This window comes from Nicotiana tabacum, chromosome 14 (assembly GCF_000715075.1).
Source record: "Nicotiana tabacum cultivar K326 chromosome 14, ASM71507v2, whole genome shotgun sequence".
NCBI lineage: Eukaryota > Viridiplantae > Streptophyta > Magnoliopsida > Solanales > Solanaceae > Nicotiana > Nicotiana tabacum.
Window position 1 is genome coordinate 69,105,292 of NC_134093.1, and position 16,473 is coordinate 69,121,764.

Consider the following 16,473-nt stretch of genomic DNA (forward strand, 5'->3'; position numbering starts at 1 on the left):
AGGGTGTCAGAAAGCATTCAACAAGATCAAGGAATACTTGTCGAATCCACCAGTGTTGGTTTCTCCTGAGCCCGGAAAGCCATTATTATTATATTGTCAATTTTAGACAATGCATTTGGATGCGTGTTGGGACAACACGATGAGACCGGTAGAAAAGAGCAAGCTATCTACTACTTAAGTAAGAAGTATACACCATGTGAAGCCAAATACACTTTTATAGAGAGCACCTATTGTGCTTTGACTTGGATCACCCAAAAGTTGAGTCACTACATGTCAGCATACACCACACATCTAATATCCCAGCTCGACCTGCTCAAGTATATCTTTCAGAAGCCGATGCCTACAGGAAAACTGGCCAAGTGGCATTGTGTACCTAACGCAAAAGGCCAAGTAGAGAATTTGATATTGTATACATAATGCAGAAGGCCACCAAAGGACATGCCTTAGCTTACCACTATGCAGAGAATCCAGTGGGCAAGGATTATGAGCCGCTCACTACATACCTTTCTATTTATGATGGAAAATGTTCTTTGATGGAGCAGCAAATTTCAAAGGCAAAAGAATTGGGGCAATCTTAATTTCAAAATCAAGACAGCGTTATCCGGTATCAGAAAAGATAAAGCTTCCCTGCACCAATAATATTGTCGAGTATGAAGCATGCATCCTCGGGATTAGGATGGCAGGCGACATGAATATCAAGGAGCTTATGGTCATAAGAGATTTTGTCCTATTGATACATCAAGTCCACGGTGAATGGACTACCAAGAATGTCAAGATCCTTCCGTATCTGCATCGCAAAAAGGAGTAGTGCAAGAAATTCACAAAAATCAAGTTCAAACATATTCCCAGGATCTAGAACGAGTTTACCGATGCTCTCGCAACTTTTTCATCCATGATCCAGCATCCAGATAAAAATTACATCGACCCTATTGAGATTGAGGTCCGGGATCAACTTGCATACTGCTTCCATGAAGATAAAGAGCTAGATGGTAAGTTATGGTACTACAACATCAAAAGGTTCCTTGAAACAAGAGAGTATCCAGAGAACGCCACCAATGGTCAGAAGGGAGCACTGAGACGGCTAGCAAATCACGTTTTCCTCAACGGGGAAGTCCTGTATTGGAGGACCCAAAACTTGGGTCTATTAAGATGTGTAGATGCTGCTGAAGCGACCAGATTGCTAGAAGAAATACATGCACGGATATGCGAACCCCACATGAATGGCTTCACCTTAGCCAAGAAGATTTTAAGAGCCGGATACTTTTGGATGACCATGGAAAGTGATAGTATTAGATTATGTGCAGAAGTGTCACCAGTGCCAGATCCACGGGGATTTCATTCGGGTTCAACCCAATAAGATGAATGTAATGGGTTCGCCTTGTCCGTTCGCCACTTGGGGCATGGACGTAATCAGACCTATAGAGCCCACTGCATCAAATTGACACCGTTTTATCTTGGTAGTTAATTCTTACTTCACCAAATGGGTCGAAGCTTCTAGATACAAAGTCATCACGAAATAAGTAGTGGCAGATTTCATCCCTAACAACATAGTCTACCAGTTAGGGATACTTGAGTCAATCATCACTAACAATGCTGCCAATCTCAGCAGTGACCTCATGAGGGAAATTTGTGAGAAGTTTAGAATTGTCCACCGTAACGCTATAACCTACATCCCTAAATGAATGGAGCAGTTGAAGAATCCAACAAAAACATTAAAAAGATTTTGCGAAAGATAGTGGACAATCATAGGTAATGGCACGAGAAATTATCCTTTGCCTTACTGGGTTGTCGGACTACCATGAGAACATCCACTCGGGCAATGCCAAACATGTTGGTATATGGCACCGAAGCTGTGATACTCGCAGAGCTCGAGATACCATCTTTAATGGTCGTTCAAGAAGCCAAGTTAGATGATGCAGAATGGATACGAGTCATGCAGGAACAACTCATGCTCATTGAAGAGAAGAGAATGGACGCAGTGTGCCATGGTTAGTTGTATTAAAATAGAATGGTTAATGCATTCAACAAAGGGTGAAACCTCTCCAATTTACACCGGGCCAGTTGGTTTTAAAGAAAATATCCCCTCATCAAGAAGAAGCCAAGGGAAAGTTTGCACCAAATTGGGAAGGTCCTTACGTGGTCCATCAAGTGTTGTCGGGAGGAGCTCTGATCTTGGTAGAGATGGACGGAAGATTCAACACAAAGCCTATCAACTCAGATGCAATCAAAAAAGACTACATTTGAAGACAGTAGAGTTAGGTTTTGGTTATAACAGAACTATGCCCGATATGATTTTCCATGGCGGGATACGGAGGCAACCCATGTAGGGTCCGGTCTCTCTCCTCCCCTCTTCTTTTGTAATAGGAAATCCAAATATCATTTTGTATATATTCGGAACGATGCCACGACTTGATTTCCTTTAGAAGGAATACGTAGGCAATCCTTATCGGATTCAGTCATCTATTGTAATTGAACTATGTTCTGGCCTGATTCCATTTGGATACGTAGGTAGTCTGAGTCAGACTCGGCCACTTCATGTTCAATCTCATAAATTTGCATCTATTGTAATCGAATTACGTTTTGACATGATTCCATTTGGATGCGTAGGCTTCCTGAGTCAGGCTCGGTCATCATCATATTTTCTTTACCACTACCCATGAACTACGTTCGGACGTGATTCCATTTCGGATACGTTGGCAACCTGAAAAGGTTCGGTCACAACCCTAGGAAAACCTTGTAAAGCATTTATTTAGATTAGGACGCAATCGCGATAGCAGGAAACTACGTCATCAGAGGCATCTCCAGGGATTGATATCTACGGGGCAGGATATTCCAAAAACAACCTTCGCGTCTGAGGGAAATTCTAAACATGTCATAATCAAGAACAACGACATTTTCCATGAGATAAACGATTTTCAAAATGACGGATCAGCCACTCCCTCATAACTATCATCTCTGTTCCATTATTCAAAATTTTCCTCATATAGCTGAAAACTAACTCTCAAGCGGAGCATATTGCAAATAGCAAACCGTCTGCTCAACCAAGCAGAGCATGTTGTATATAGCAAGCCGCTGGCCTCGCCAACCGGAGCCATGTATATAGCAAACCGTCAGCTCAATCATTTGGAGCGCCCTATACAAATTAAGTCGTCGGCTTTGCGATTCAAAGTTCTGTATATAGCAAAATTGTTTGCTTCACCAATGGGAGCATTCTGCACCGCCACTCCACCACATCGGAGATCACAAGTAGATAGTCGCAAACCTCGTCACCAACGTTCTGCCAATCGAAGGCCGCAATTTAGTTTTTGCAGTCAAAGTATCTCTTGGGCATGCTCCTTACTTCTTTATTTTATCTTGAATGTTTTAACATTGCTCATGCAACTTACAGGCATGATTATATTTTTCAAGTCATAAACTCCCATCGTGCAGAGATACTTTACATTTCAATGCAACTACTCCCATCACGCGGAGATATATTCTACATTACAAGTACAACTACTCCCATCACGCAGAGATACATTCTACATTACAAGTCAACTACTCCTATCGTGCAGAGATACTCCCAACATGAGGAGACTTAATGCTTTGACAACTGCAAAATGGTACACAGCCCGGCTAACAATCAAGTCAAATTCAAGTATCTCATCATCCTAATCCCAAATAACAGCTAGTTGGTAGCCATGCATTATCATTTCTGCATCATTTACATCACATCTTAACATATCTGCATTACGATATATGGTATGTGTGTATTTTGTTTTTGCAAACCAAGATACAATGCTATGAGGGACAACAAACTCATAAGCGGGCCAAGGATCCGAACTCAAACTTAAAAATGATCAGTGGAACTCTAATTCTTCAAATCTTTAAAATCAAGCCGCAGATCAGGGCTATCATGGGTACCAAATCTTTCGTCTTGCAGTATCATCATAATACGATACTGGGGAAATTTTTGCGAGCGTCGCCTCCTCCAAACCATCACTCCAGAACAACATGAGGCATGATCCTCGTTAAGCCCGAGGTATGTAGGCGATTCAAAGCCAGATTTCGGCCCCAATTTCCCTAAAAATATCCATTATTTTCCATAACTCCTCCTCTAATTCTATAACCCGTAATCTCCCTTAAAACCATATGTCATTCTTGCAATGTGTGCCTAAAGTCGGGACAAAATTGGCCTTGGTTCAATTTCTTTGCCCAAAAATTCTTTCATCGTCTTCAGTCAAAGAGGGGCAGCTGTTGGCGACTAATTTTGACCATCCCTTTTATAATTAATTTACTTGCACTTAATAATTTTCAATAAGCATATTGAAAATATTTTCTGATTAATAAATACTTAAATATATATAAATTAAGTAATTAATGGTGTTAAATTAATAATTTAGTGTTACAATTATAAATATATCACTCCTACTATTTTTGTGTCATGCCCCAACCTCGGGGAGCGCGACCGGCGTCCAACCGAGTGGACCCGGTCGAGCAAGCATGTTAGACACTATCTACCCGATTCACTTATGATCCAGAGAAGGCATGCTCTCATTAGTTAGATAATAGAAAGTTCATACATATATACATTACAAAGTCGTTTCATTTTGTTAAATCATTGTTAAGTTTCAAAATACATACATCCCTCTGATTGAGCAGAACAAGAGTCCAAAACATAACATGATCCGTTGACCTTTCTAACACCCATAAACAATCCACATAGTGTCTACGAAGCCTCTAAAGATACAAAAGGGAGTAAAGATGGTGCCGGCAACAAGGCTCCGGCTATACCCCAAAACACATAAGAAACAAAAGATGCAAAACCCCGAAATGAGATGGGGCTCACCAAGTCAGCTGGGAAGAATGAGCACTACTATCACTGGTCAGTATCCTCTGCTATGGAACCACCTGCATCCATTTAAGATGCAGCGCCTCCGACAAAAGAGATGTTAGTACATATTGAATAGTACTAGTATGAAAACCAAATATCAATTTAAGAACTCGAAAATACAGTAGGAATATGATGAATCAAGGCGATAATAGAATAGCATAGATAGCCGTTTAAACCAAAGCAAGCTTATCAAGAGCTGTCATTAACATTTATAGAATTTAAGATGAGATCCTCTGTAACCATCTCCAGACAAAGCGACCCCGTTGCCTCACCCCAATGTATGCGGGTGGAGGTGTAAACACAATACCCATTTTTATACAAAGCGGCACCGCTCCTCACCCCAATATATGCGGGTGGAAGTGCACCAACGACACTAATACCTACACAAAGCGACCATGCTGCCTCACCCCAGTATATATATGTGGGTGGTGGTACAACAACAATACTAATATCATACACAAAGCGGCCCTGCCGCCTCACCCCAATATATATGGGTGGTGGTGCAACAACAATACCAATATCATACACAAAGCGACCCTACCGCCTCACCCCAATATATGCGGGTGGTGGTGCAACAACAATACCAATATCATACACAAAGCGGCCCTGCCGCCTCACCCCAATATATACGGGTGGTGGTACAACAACAATACCAAAACCAAACACAAAGTGGCCCTGCCGCCTCACCCCAATATATGCGGGTGGAGGTGTAACCCCAATCACAATCTCTACACAATTTGGCAAAATAGTTTTCCACATAAATCACGACTTGGAATCACAACACGTAGATACACAATCCATAGTTTGGAACACATCCTCAATTTGTAATACAATATCATGAGAGCATTTGAAATACGAATTAAACATATATCTTTATCATAAAACTTATTTGAAATACTCAACTTGTAATATGTATCTTGGAACTTACAAGGATATTGAGGTTCCAATTCTTAAAGAAAAATTTAGCCAACATACCTCAATTTAGCTTCCTTAAACTCTAAAATGTTTCGGAATTCTTAGCAACTCCGATCTATTTTAGAACCATTCCGGAGACAGGCCTTTGGTTTGGAAGCTCATCAGAGCCGGTTACCACTGGCCCCGAATGGAAGAAGACGTGAAAGCATTTGTTAAGAAGTGTGACAAATGCCAACGTTTCACGCATCAATTACGCCAACCAATAGATCCGTTATATTTCATCCTCTCCCCTTGACCTTTTATGGAATGGGGGATGGACATAATAGGGCCGCTTTCTCAAGCTTCGAGTCAGGTAAATTTTTACTGGTTTTGACTGATTATTTTACTAGATGGATTGAAGGAGGAGCATTTGCAAAAGCCCGAGAAAATAAAGTAATAGACTTCATACTGAGGAACGTAATATGCCGATTTGGGATACCTAAAGAGATAGTTTGTGACAACGGGCTACAGTTTATCGGAGCTAAAGTGGGCGAGTTACTAAATGGGTCGAAAATAAAGAGGATAAGTTTATTCCTATACCATCATGGAGCGAACGCCCAAGCAGAATAATCAAATAAAGTCCTGCTAAACAACTTGGAAAACAGCTAAAAACACCAAAGGATGATGGCCTGACGACGTCAAAAATAAGTACGGGAAAAATCCCATTCTCATTCGTACATGGTTCGGAAGCTTTAATACATGATGAAATAGGGATCCGAGCCTAACATTTTCACACTCCATGGAGGAACCAACAAAGAGGCATCAACACTAAGCTTGGATCTGGTGGAAGGACAGATGGCTATGATCCGAATGTCTACACAGAAATAAAGAATCGAAAAATATTATAATTGGAGAGCCAATTTTTGACCTTTCGAGTTAGGGTATCACGTCCTTCGCAAGGTTCCCAATAACACAAGAGCTCAACACCGAAAAGTTAGGCCCCAACTGGAAATCCTTGTACTGAGTTCGAGGGATAGCCGATAATGGAGCTTATGAATTAGTGACCATGGACGAAAAGTAACTTCCATCTAACTGAAACGTCACACTTGAAGCTCCACAGTTTTTTTAATCCTCTTGGTTATTTTTTTAATTTGTACTAATACTTTTATAGTATAGGCATAGCCAGTCCAAATTGAATGATGACTAAAAGATCTAAGGTACCGTCTTCATCTAAAATGCTTTTCGTCCACCCCTTATTTACTTTTCAGGAACATGGCCGATGGAAGATCAAAACAATTGGAACTAGGAATTCAATGACCAGGTCAGGACAAGAACAATGCAAGACCAGTGCCCAAGTTTTCAAATTTCAAACTCACACACACACACACACACACACACACACACACACACACACACACACATATATATATATATATATATATATATATATATATATATATATATATATATATATATATATATATACAGAACTTTTCGCAAGCGGTATCATATTTAAATAAATGAACATATAAATAAATTATCGTAATATTGTACAAATAAAAAGCAATTTAAATGCATTAATGTAAATTGTCATTGTTCAAAAGAGAAAGACACTAAGCTAGCTTTTGGACATAGATTTAATTGAAACTTGAAAAAATAAATTTTGGAGATGAAAAATGACTTTTGAAAGTTGAATTTTTTTTGGACATGCATTTTACATGAAATGAATTTGAAGTTTTGTGAGTAGAAAACTTCAAAAAGTACTCTATAACTGCTTTTGGGATTTGAAAATTTTGTTTTCAAAGTCTGCCAAAAAATGATTAAAATCTATAAACAAATAGATATTAAAAACAAAATTTGACCAAAAAAATATCCCAAATTTTATGGCCAAACAGAAGCTAAAAGTGGAAAAAATATTTCAGAAAAAAGGCTAAAAATAAATGCTACCTTTGTCACAAATACGTAAAGATGAACTTAGCAAGATATGTTTATTTTTAGGCTAGGATAGTACATTGCAGAGAGGTGACCAGTCCAGTCATTTTTAAATTGATTTGCTAAAATGAAAAGAAAAAAAAGAATAGCTGAATTATTAAAAAAAAAAAGAACAGTTGAATTATTAAGAACAGACGATCAAACCCGCAACCTTTATGACACAAAGTTTAATCTCAACCCGCTACACTAGAGAGGCGTCTTTGTCCAGTGGTGTCACCCACATTAATTTATTCAACTTTAAATGTTAAGATATCAATTTGACACATCTATTTAGTTCATTTTTCCGACGAAGCGATGTCACGTGATACCGTTTTCCTTAACGTAAATCTGCCTTTATATATAGAGAGAGATAAAATATTCAACTATGAACAAGGAATAGTCAAAAGTTACTCCAACAAATGGCCTTTTTTGAATTAATACAACGAGAGAAAATTCATCTCGGGCAATCATTCATGTCTTGTATCTAGTCCAATAGCGACCATCTTAATCGAATATTGTGTCTACCCTTAATTGATCATTGTACTTTATTTGATTTAGTATCCCTTTATTAGTTCAAGTCTGGTGAAAAGACTTATTACTTGACAATGTATTCGGATCAGTTATTCCGTTTGAGTTAATAAAAATGTAAGAGACAACACTTTGGCAATAAAAATGCAGTTGATTTTATTTTTTGAAAAGGTAACATATTCAGTATATTCATAAAAAATTATCAGCACAACACATGCGGTGGAAACCAAAATAGGAGTGTTACATAAAAAAAAAAAAAAATACAATCCTTGTTCTTCTTACAAGGAGCTTAAAACATCTATAACTGAAACATAATCATCTATGTATTCTGATTTACACCAAAAACTAAAAAGAATACACTTCATCTTAATTTTCTGGAGAGGGTTACTTATATCTTCAAAACATCTCGAATTCCTTTTCTTCCAAATTGTCCACCAAATAGTTGCTGGAAAAGTTTTTCATCTGTCTTTGTATGTGGCAAAGTTTGCCCCTGAGTTCCAACTTAGTAAGAGTTTAGAAGTTCTCCATGGCATTACCCATCTAGTACCTCTGAGGTTGATAAACAAATCCCATAGCTGGCTGGTCACTTTACAATGTAGAAACAGATAGCTAATTGTCTTAGCATCTTGTCCACACAAAAAATACCTAGATACAATTGGTATACCCCTCTTTTTTAGTTTCGTTGAGTAAGTACAACTTTCTTAACCACCAACCAAGAAAAGCATGCTACTTTATAAGGCACCTTTATTTTCCATATGTGCTTCCAAGGACATAAACTAAGTTGAGAGCACTCCTGGTTCAAATCTCTATATGCTGAGTTGACCGAGTAAATTCCAATACTATGCTTCTGCCAGCTGAGTGTATCTTCACCTTCCTGTAGTCCTTTGCCTTATTCCAAAGTGTTATAAAAATTATTTTTTTACCGTCTTGCTTAGGAAAAACACATCTTTGTCCAGACAAGATCCTTAGATGATCCTTTCTGTACCGTATGCCCTGTTTCGAAGAACGTCTTCCCGATCCGTGACAGATCAACAATCGTGGAATGCCAAGGATGGTCGCTATATCGTCTCTTTCGGCACGGTAACAAGGTCTAGCGATGAATCTAATATGGAATACGGTTACTGTTCCTTAAATAACGCGATATAGGCTTTAAAGAAGGTTTTCACGAAGGATTGTGGGATAGTCTTTCGCTCGGACTTGAGATCCTTCCCCTAGATCTCTCCCCACTATATGATAACTATCCCTTGTAATCTTTTTATTGTAGGGTTTTCTTACCCATTGGACATTCACCATCACTGCATCTTCTTCTTCACTGAAAACCCTAGTCGGCCACTCGCACCAAATGGGTATGATGAAAACTAAACCACTGTCTTCAATCATCACCTCCTTCGGAACTGCACCACTGTTTCCTATAACTTTAATTCTTGCCCACTTTAGGTGATCCTTCAGCAAAGTTTCTTCCTTTGTTTCTAGCCATCCTCCATATTGGTCTCCAATGGCTTTGAAGACTTTTTCTGTCCATAAGTGCAACGAAAGATCCATAGCTCTAACCCATGTTTCCTTTTGTTTCCGGTGACCATCAGTCTAGATGAAATTTTGCACGCTTCCACCACCGCTCCCCTTTTAGGATGTGTTCTGCCATGTATTTTGTTAGAAATTCAATGAGAAAGTGACACCCTCCCATCTCATAAACATTAACTCCAAAAGTGTTCTTCCCGGTACAAACAGAGACAAACCATCTTCTAATATCGGCTAGTGTTGGCTTCTCCTCCAAGTCTTTCTTGAAATTCCCCATGTCACGACCCAAATTTCCCTTCGTAGGATGTAGTGACGACATCTAGTCTCTAAGACTAGGTAAGCCTAACAATTATGCGGAATAACTGAATCTAAAGGTAAAACTCAACCTCAACTTTTGAAATAAATAAGAACTGCGGTTCAAAATAATTACAACTCCCAAAATCAGGTAGAAATAAGTCACAAGCTCTAAAGAGTAAATGCGAAAATGACAGGCCGAGTCATTACACCCACCACACCTCTTCCCAATAGCCCATTTTCAAAAGACTCCCCTCCTGCAGATAATATGATTCTGTTGTTGGTTTTAATCATAGCTGCATTGGAATCCTTCATTTGCCATTTATTGGTTCTGACACACTCTGCAAAGGGAATACTGCGATCTACCTTTCCGGGAGCATTTGCAATAAAAGTTATTTTGTTTTCATTAATTAAATTTCAGATCTTAAACGCAATGTCCTTCCACCCTGTATTTGAATGTAATCTCTGGAATAATAATTACTTATCTGCTTTCTCCTTATACTGATACGATGCTTATAAATCTTCCAAAGTTTTTCGCATTTCTCATCAAATAAATTGAGAAGTTTTTCATTACTTCAACTAGTACTGATTGATGGGAGAGCGTGGATTAGTACAATTAATTCTTTATTGGCATATGGATTCCAAGAGAGATTGGGTCTGGTTTTTCAACCCGATCCATGCATGGAATAGAGTACCTTATTTCTTTTTATCAAATTTGATTGTTCTTCCTTTAGTTTGCATCTTTTGACATAGTTGTCAGCAACTCTTGATGCTTCCTATAGAATAAAACACTGCCACTCCATGATTTTCTTGAACATAGTTCTCTGCATCAAGCTGTGACTCCTTCCTATCCATTCTAACCAGACTTCAGCCCTCCATATGATTCTGGTGATATCATAAGACTTGAACCCCAGTGAAAAATAAATCCTGTCTACCTCCATATTAATAGAAACCTTACAAATAAAACCTAGTAAAAGAGGAAAGAGAAAAGTTCTAAAAGATGACGCCGGAGGAAAGAAACTGATTATAGGATGTCGCCAGAAAAGAGGAAATCTTTTCTGGCCTCGTGAAATGTGCCTATAGTTGATTTAAACATTCCTCAACCTAACCATGACAATTTCGTGACCAAGCTAAAATATTTCCTGCAATATGAACTTGTTGGCTTCAAACCCACAAAGCCTACACAGATGTCTCTGAACTTTAATGTTGAGATGAGATAGCATACCGGAAGAATTGATTTAACATGGCATAAAACATATGAGATTGAGATTTTTAAGGCACCCATCATGCAGGTGAATAGTTTCAAGAAACTATCAGAATACATAGATACTATAAAATGTATAGCTCACAAGTTGGAATCAACACACATCAAATATTCTCTTTTTTCTGGGAGCGTAGGGGAGAGAATGCCAATAAGGACTTGAATGTTCATGAATCTATTTCACTTTTCTTCACCAAGCAAGAAAGACTTTAAATTTCACTCACTAACTATTACCAAAATGCAAATGTATTGATACACAAATAATTACGTGCTGTCAAATAATCACTCCACTTTAGCCAAATCATGCTCATAGCAGCAAGAAAAAGGAAAACTGAGATAAAGACAACTATTCGCATAGAACACGTGGATGATAAGGATATCCGAATTTTTAACGAGGCATTATTAGAGAAATGGTTATGGAGATTCGGGATAGAGGAGCACGCTCCTTGGAGGGAGATGATAGCGGAAAAATATGAGATTGTGGAAGGGATCGGCAAAAGTTTAGCCACATTATTACTTACATGATAGAGGAACGAACTAAGGTCAGTTTCTTGAGGCATAGGTGGTATGGAGATAGCATTGAAATTCTTATTTCTCGACTCTTACAGCATTTCCAACCAAGAGGAGAAAAGATCCCAACATGGTTAGAGGTCATGAAAGGGAGTTTCAATAGGACTTATAGTTAGAAGGAACCTTCAGAATTGGGAGGTTGCAAACTTTGAAAGTATGGTTGAATTGCTTTATAAATAGTTTTTTGCATAACAACAAGGATCCTTGGAGGTAAGAGGCAGGTAGTAGTGGGTTGTTTTCGGTAAAGCCTTATTAAAATAAATTGTTGATCATATAAGAGGCAGGATACTGGAAGACAATTATAGATGTCAAATTTGGTGCCCCAAGGCCACTGGTGTATGAAGGAAAGCACATTACCACATGGGGTTGGAGTTTGGAAATACATCAGCAGTCACAACAAGGAATTTTTCCAGAACACATCCTTCAGAGTTGGAAATGGTCTACATATTAAGTTCTGAAAAGACAAATGGATTGGCAACACAACCCTATAGGAATCCTATCCAAGGTTATATCAGCTTGCACATAACAAGGATGCTTTTATTGTCCAATACAGAGAAAACAATAGCTTGAATCTCACATTCAGAAGGAATCTTCAAGATTAGAAAATCAATGACCTACTCACACTCCTTGCAGCATTGGAAGACTATAGCTTTAATCCACACCAACCTGATAGAATCCTATGGCGGAGCTCTAAAGAAAGGAGGTACACAGTCAAAGCTGGTTATCATCATTTGTTCTCTCAGAATGGCATCCTTGAGGATTGGCCATGGAAGAATGCGTGGAAGATTAGACTACCTCTAAAAGTCTCATACTTTTCTTGGATAACACTTAATGGAGAATGCTTAACACAGTACAACCTCACAAAGGCGACATAACCTTAGTAAACAGATGCTATTTGTCCCACCAAAGTTCAGAGAATGTCAGTCACCTATTTTACCCACTCATAACTGATCTCTGGAACTTCTTTCATTGTATTTTTGGTTTACATTAGGTCATGCATCAAACCATCAAGGAAGCATTTATAAGTTGGCATTTTTCGAGAGTTGATAAAACTATCAAAAGGATCTAGAGGATGACCCCAACAATATTATTTTGTTGTGTCTGGACTAAAAGGAATAGCAGATACTTTGATGGGATCTGAAATCCAACTTACACTCTTAAGGACAAATCTTAGTTAGATTGTTTAGTTGGAATTTTCATTCCCCTATAAATAATGTTGATAATTGTTTTGGATTTGTTAGCTCCCTGAGCTGACTTATTGCTACCTTGTATTCTACATCTTTTGGATGCCTTTTTAATAATGATAATTACTTAATTCATTAAAAATAAATTTTTGATCATAAAGGAATAAACATTTCCACATCTATCGATTAAGAATCTCAGGATGCCAAATTCTGTGTAATTTTTCATTTGCTTGGCAGCATGGGAGTACCTCTGACAACTAAAAACTTGAGGAAGAGGAGAATTACATACGTCAGCGGGTGTTTTATGTGTAAGAGATCGGCCAAAAATGTGGATCACCTCTTTATACATTGTCAGGTAGTGTCTTATTTATGGTGGGAGATCTTTAGATGGTTCAGGTTGCAATGAGTGATGCCATGCATCGGGAAGGTGACACTGCTCAATTGGACATTTAGAAGACAGATGAGAAGATGAAAGGCGTGTGCTATTCTAGCAGTATGTGGGTTGTATGGAAAGAGCGAAATATGACATCTTTTGAAGGGATAGAAAATGGTTTTGTACATTTAAGAAATAGCGTAATTTAATTTTTTTGTATCCATGAGATCCCAATTTGTGTCAAAAATCATATAAAATTTCTTTATAGATTCTCTACTTTTGGTTATGAGAGATTTCTCTCCCCATTATCAAAAAAATTATTTTACAAACGAAGCTTCAGCATGCTAGAGGAACCGATACATAAATAAAGAATCTGTTTTGACATGAAAGTATATAGAGGTGCTATGTTGTTCACAACAGACCTTTCTTTTCATAATATAAATTTTATTTTCTCAATTTTCACACTTTCTTTTTAATATAATTTTTATTTTCACGCTTCTACTTCTTCACTTAGAAGAAACCTATCAGAAATAAAATTTCTGTTGCTCATAGCTCCCCTTAAAAAAGGGAAAGAAGTAAGAGAGCCAACCAACATATTTCAATACAAACACCGACAAACGATAATAACTGTTTTTTTACTGGAACATAGAGATATGCGAAGACACATCCATTCTTTTACTTTTCAAGTATTTCATAAAAATAATGCTTTGAATTAGGTGAAAGAGCCGACGGCCGTGGAAGTTTACGAGTTATGCTGAAAATTCCAACCCATGAGCCAATCTTTTTAATTATTTTTGACAATTTTCACATGAAATTAACGATGGTGCATACAACCATTATGTCATAGGTATTTCAATGATCATTTAGAGCCCATCACTAGAATTGTCAAATGAATATGTTGTTTTGCATCGGTGCATTAGATAAATTTGAATAATTTCAAGATTGGGTTATTTTTGATTGAGGATAATGAGCCCAATCTTGTTGGCAAGTGCACAAATGCTGTCCGATTGGAGCTACCAAACCAAGGGCTAAAGCCTCTCTCGTGGCAACCAGTAGCGTAGCCACGAATTTATATAAGGGGATTCAAAAAATACTAGAATCTCATAGTTGGCTGAGATTAAACTTGTGACTTAGGGCAACAATAAAATCCCTTTACCAAAGAACTAGAATTTTTTCTTATTTTCAACAGGATCCAATAGTTTATATATAACCCAAAAAAATTTTCCTATTTGCCAGCATAATATTTTGATGAAGGGGATTCGATTTTCCCCTTCCTTCTTTTACTAGCTCCGCCCCAGGTGGCAACCTATCTTCGATCAATGGTAATATTAACAAGTGAAAGCATTTAAAGACGTGAAAAGGACTTTGCTAATCATAATAAGCTCTCACCTTCATTCAGGAAACTGAACAACAAGCTTGAATGGAAGTTGGTAAAAGCCAGAATGGTCAAATTATACTAAGGTAGTAAAATCAGAAGAAGCGTTTCTCTCTCATTGTGGATAATATTCTTCTCTAATATCATGAATCTCCAAATATTAAAAAAATATGATTCATATATCCAACCCTAACTTATTGGGATTAATACGTCGTTGATTGATTAAGTTTAAGACTTTGAGTAATCCTATCTATCAGAGCTATAGTTACTGGATCATTTTTATTTATCAAAAAAGAGAGAGAAATTTATGAGATTATTTTTTACATCTAATACTAAAGTCACTCGGCACTTAAAGTCTAAATGAAACCAGTCCATTTTACACGAAGCTCCAAAACATTTCCAAAAGATTCAAAACCCTTCTTGAACACTTACCCCAAAATGCACCAAGCTCTCTTTCTCGTTGATTACATTTGTGACTTAGTGACGAGAAATCTATTTTATTAATAATAATATTAATCGTATTTAAATAAATATACTATTGCATTGATAATTTTAATCTTAGTTTATTTCACTGTCACATTAAAATATTCATGAAAATAAATAAATATACTATGTGATTAGTAAAAACTTTATGTCAAACAAAGTGAGCACCAACGGCCATAAAATCGTAGGTCTGCCACTGAACATTATTCTCTTGAAAAGTTTGTTTGCCAACTAAATATAGATGAATGTTAAATGTATCAGAGCTATAAGTTACTGTATCATTTTATTACTAAAGTCACTCAGCACTTGAAGTCTATACCTATAACGATAACGAAGAAAAGCACATTGTATCACCTCAGCCAAATTTGAGCCAAAAAACTCAGTTTCTCCATAATTAAAAAAAAAGGATAAGATTGGTTCCATTTTTATACTATCGAAATATCCAAATAACTTAGGAACCCAACATACCACCAAGCTAGATTAAGGCATAACATACAAATCCATCCAGAACTGCCACAATCGACAATTAAAGGTCATTTACCAAATTAAATAAATGAGCAGAAACAATAATTTCTTTATTCCCTCAGTTGGAATCATGATGAAAGAAAGCTCTACCACTACCCACTCGAGCCGTAAGCATCAAATGATAAAATGAATAATCAAATAAAGACAAAACTCAAATTACTAACTCTTTTGTCCTCTAAAAAACTGAATTTATCAATTTCAGCGCAAACCCCTAACTGAATCGAAGCAAAATATAATTACACACTTAACAATTAATTCTATACCGAAGATTAAAAGAAAATTACTTCCAAAAATATACTGAGCAAAAGTAGAAGAATAGAACCTGAAAAAGAATTGGCTCTCTTAGGGTTTCGAATTAATGTGCTCAATTCGGCAAATATGAAATATATCGGCAAATAATGGCCGGAACGTAAAAGACCTCTTTTGTATATTTTCTGCCTATGCTTTCATTTTCTTTTTATTTTTTGAATTGGGAGAGAAAGGATTTTACAGTCCCATGCAGTTTGCTGCCCACCTCGACTTCTCTTGGAATTTAGATTTTCACTTTTTTCTCGTTGTTAAGTTTATTTGCCAAACAAAAATAGATAATTGGTACATGCCCTTTATAGTGCTATTTGGCGATGT

At 37.3% G+C, this 16,473-nt stretch overlaps 1 protein-coding gene across 1 annotated transcript; it reads left to right on the forward strand.

Annotated features, from left to right (window-relative positions):
• The first annotated feature begins 892 nt into the window (after positions 1 to 892).
• Positions 893 to 1,357, forward strand: LOC142168978 (uncharacterized). The gene has a single exon (XM_075230165.1). The coding sequence runs from the start codon at positions 893 to 895 to the stop codon at positions 1,355 to 1,357; it is 465 nt and encodes a 154-aa protein (XP_075086266.1).
• Positions 1,358 to 16,473: the final 15,116 nt, after the last annotated feature.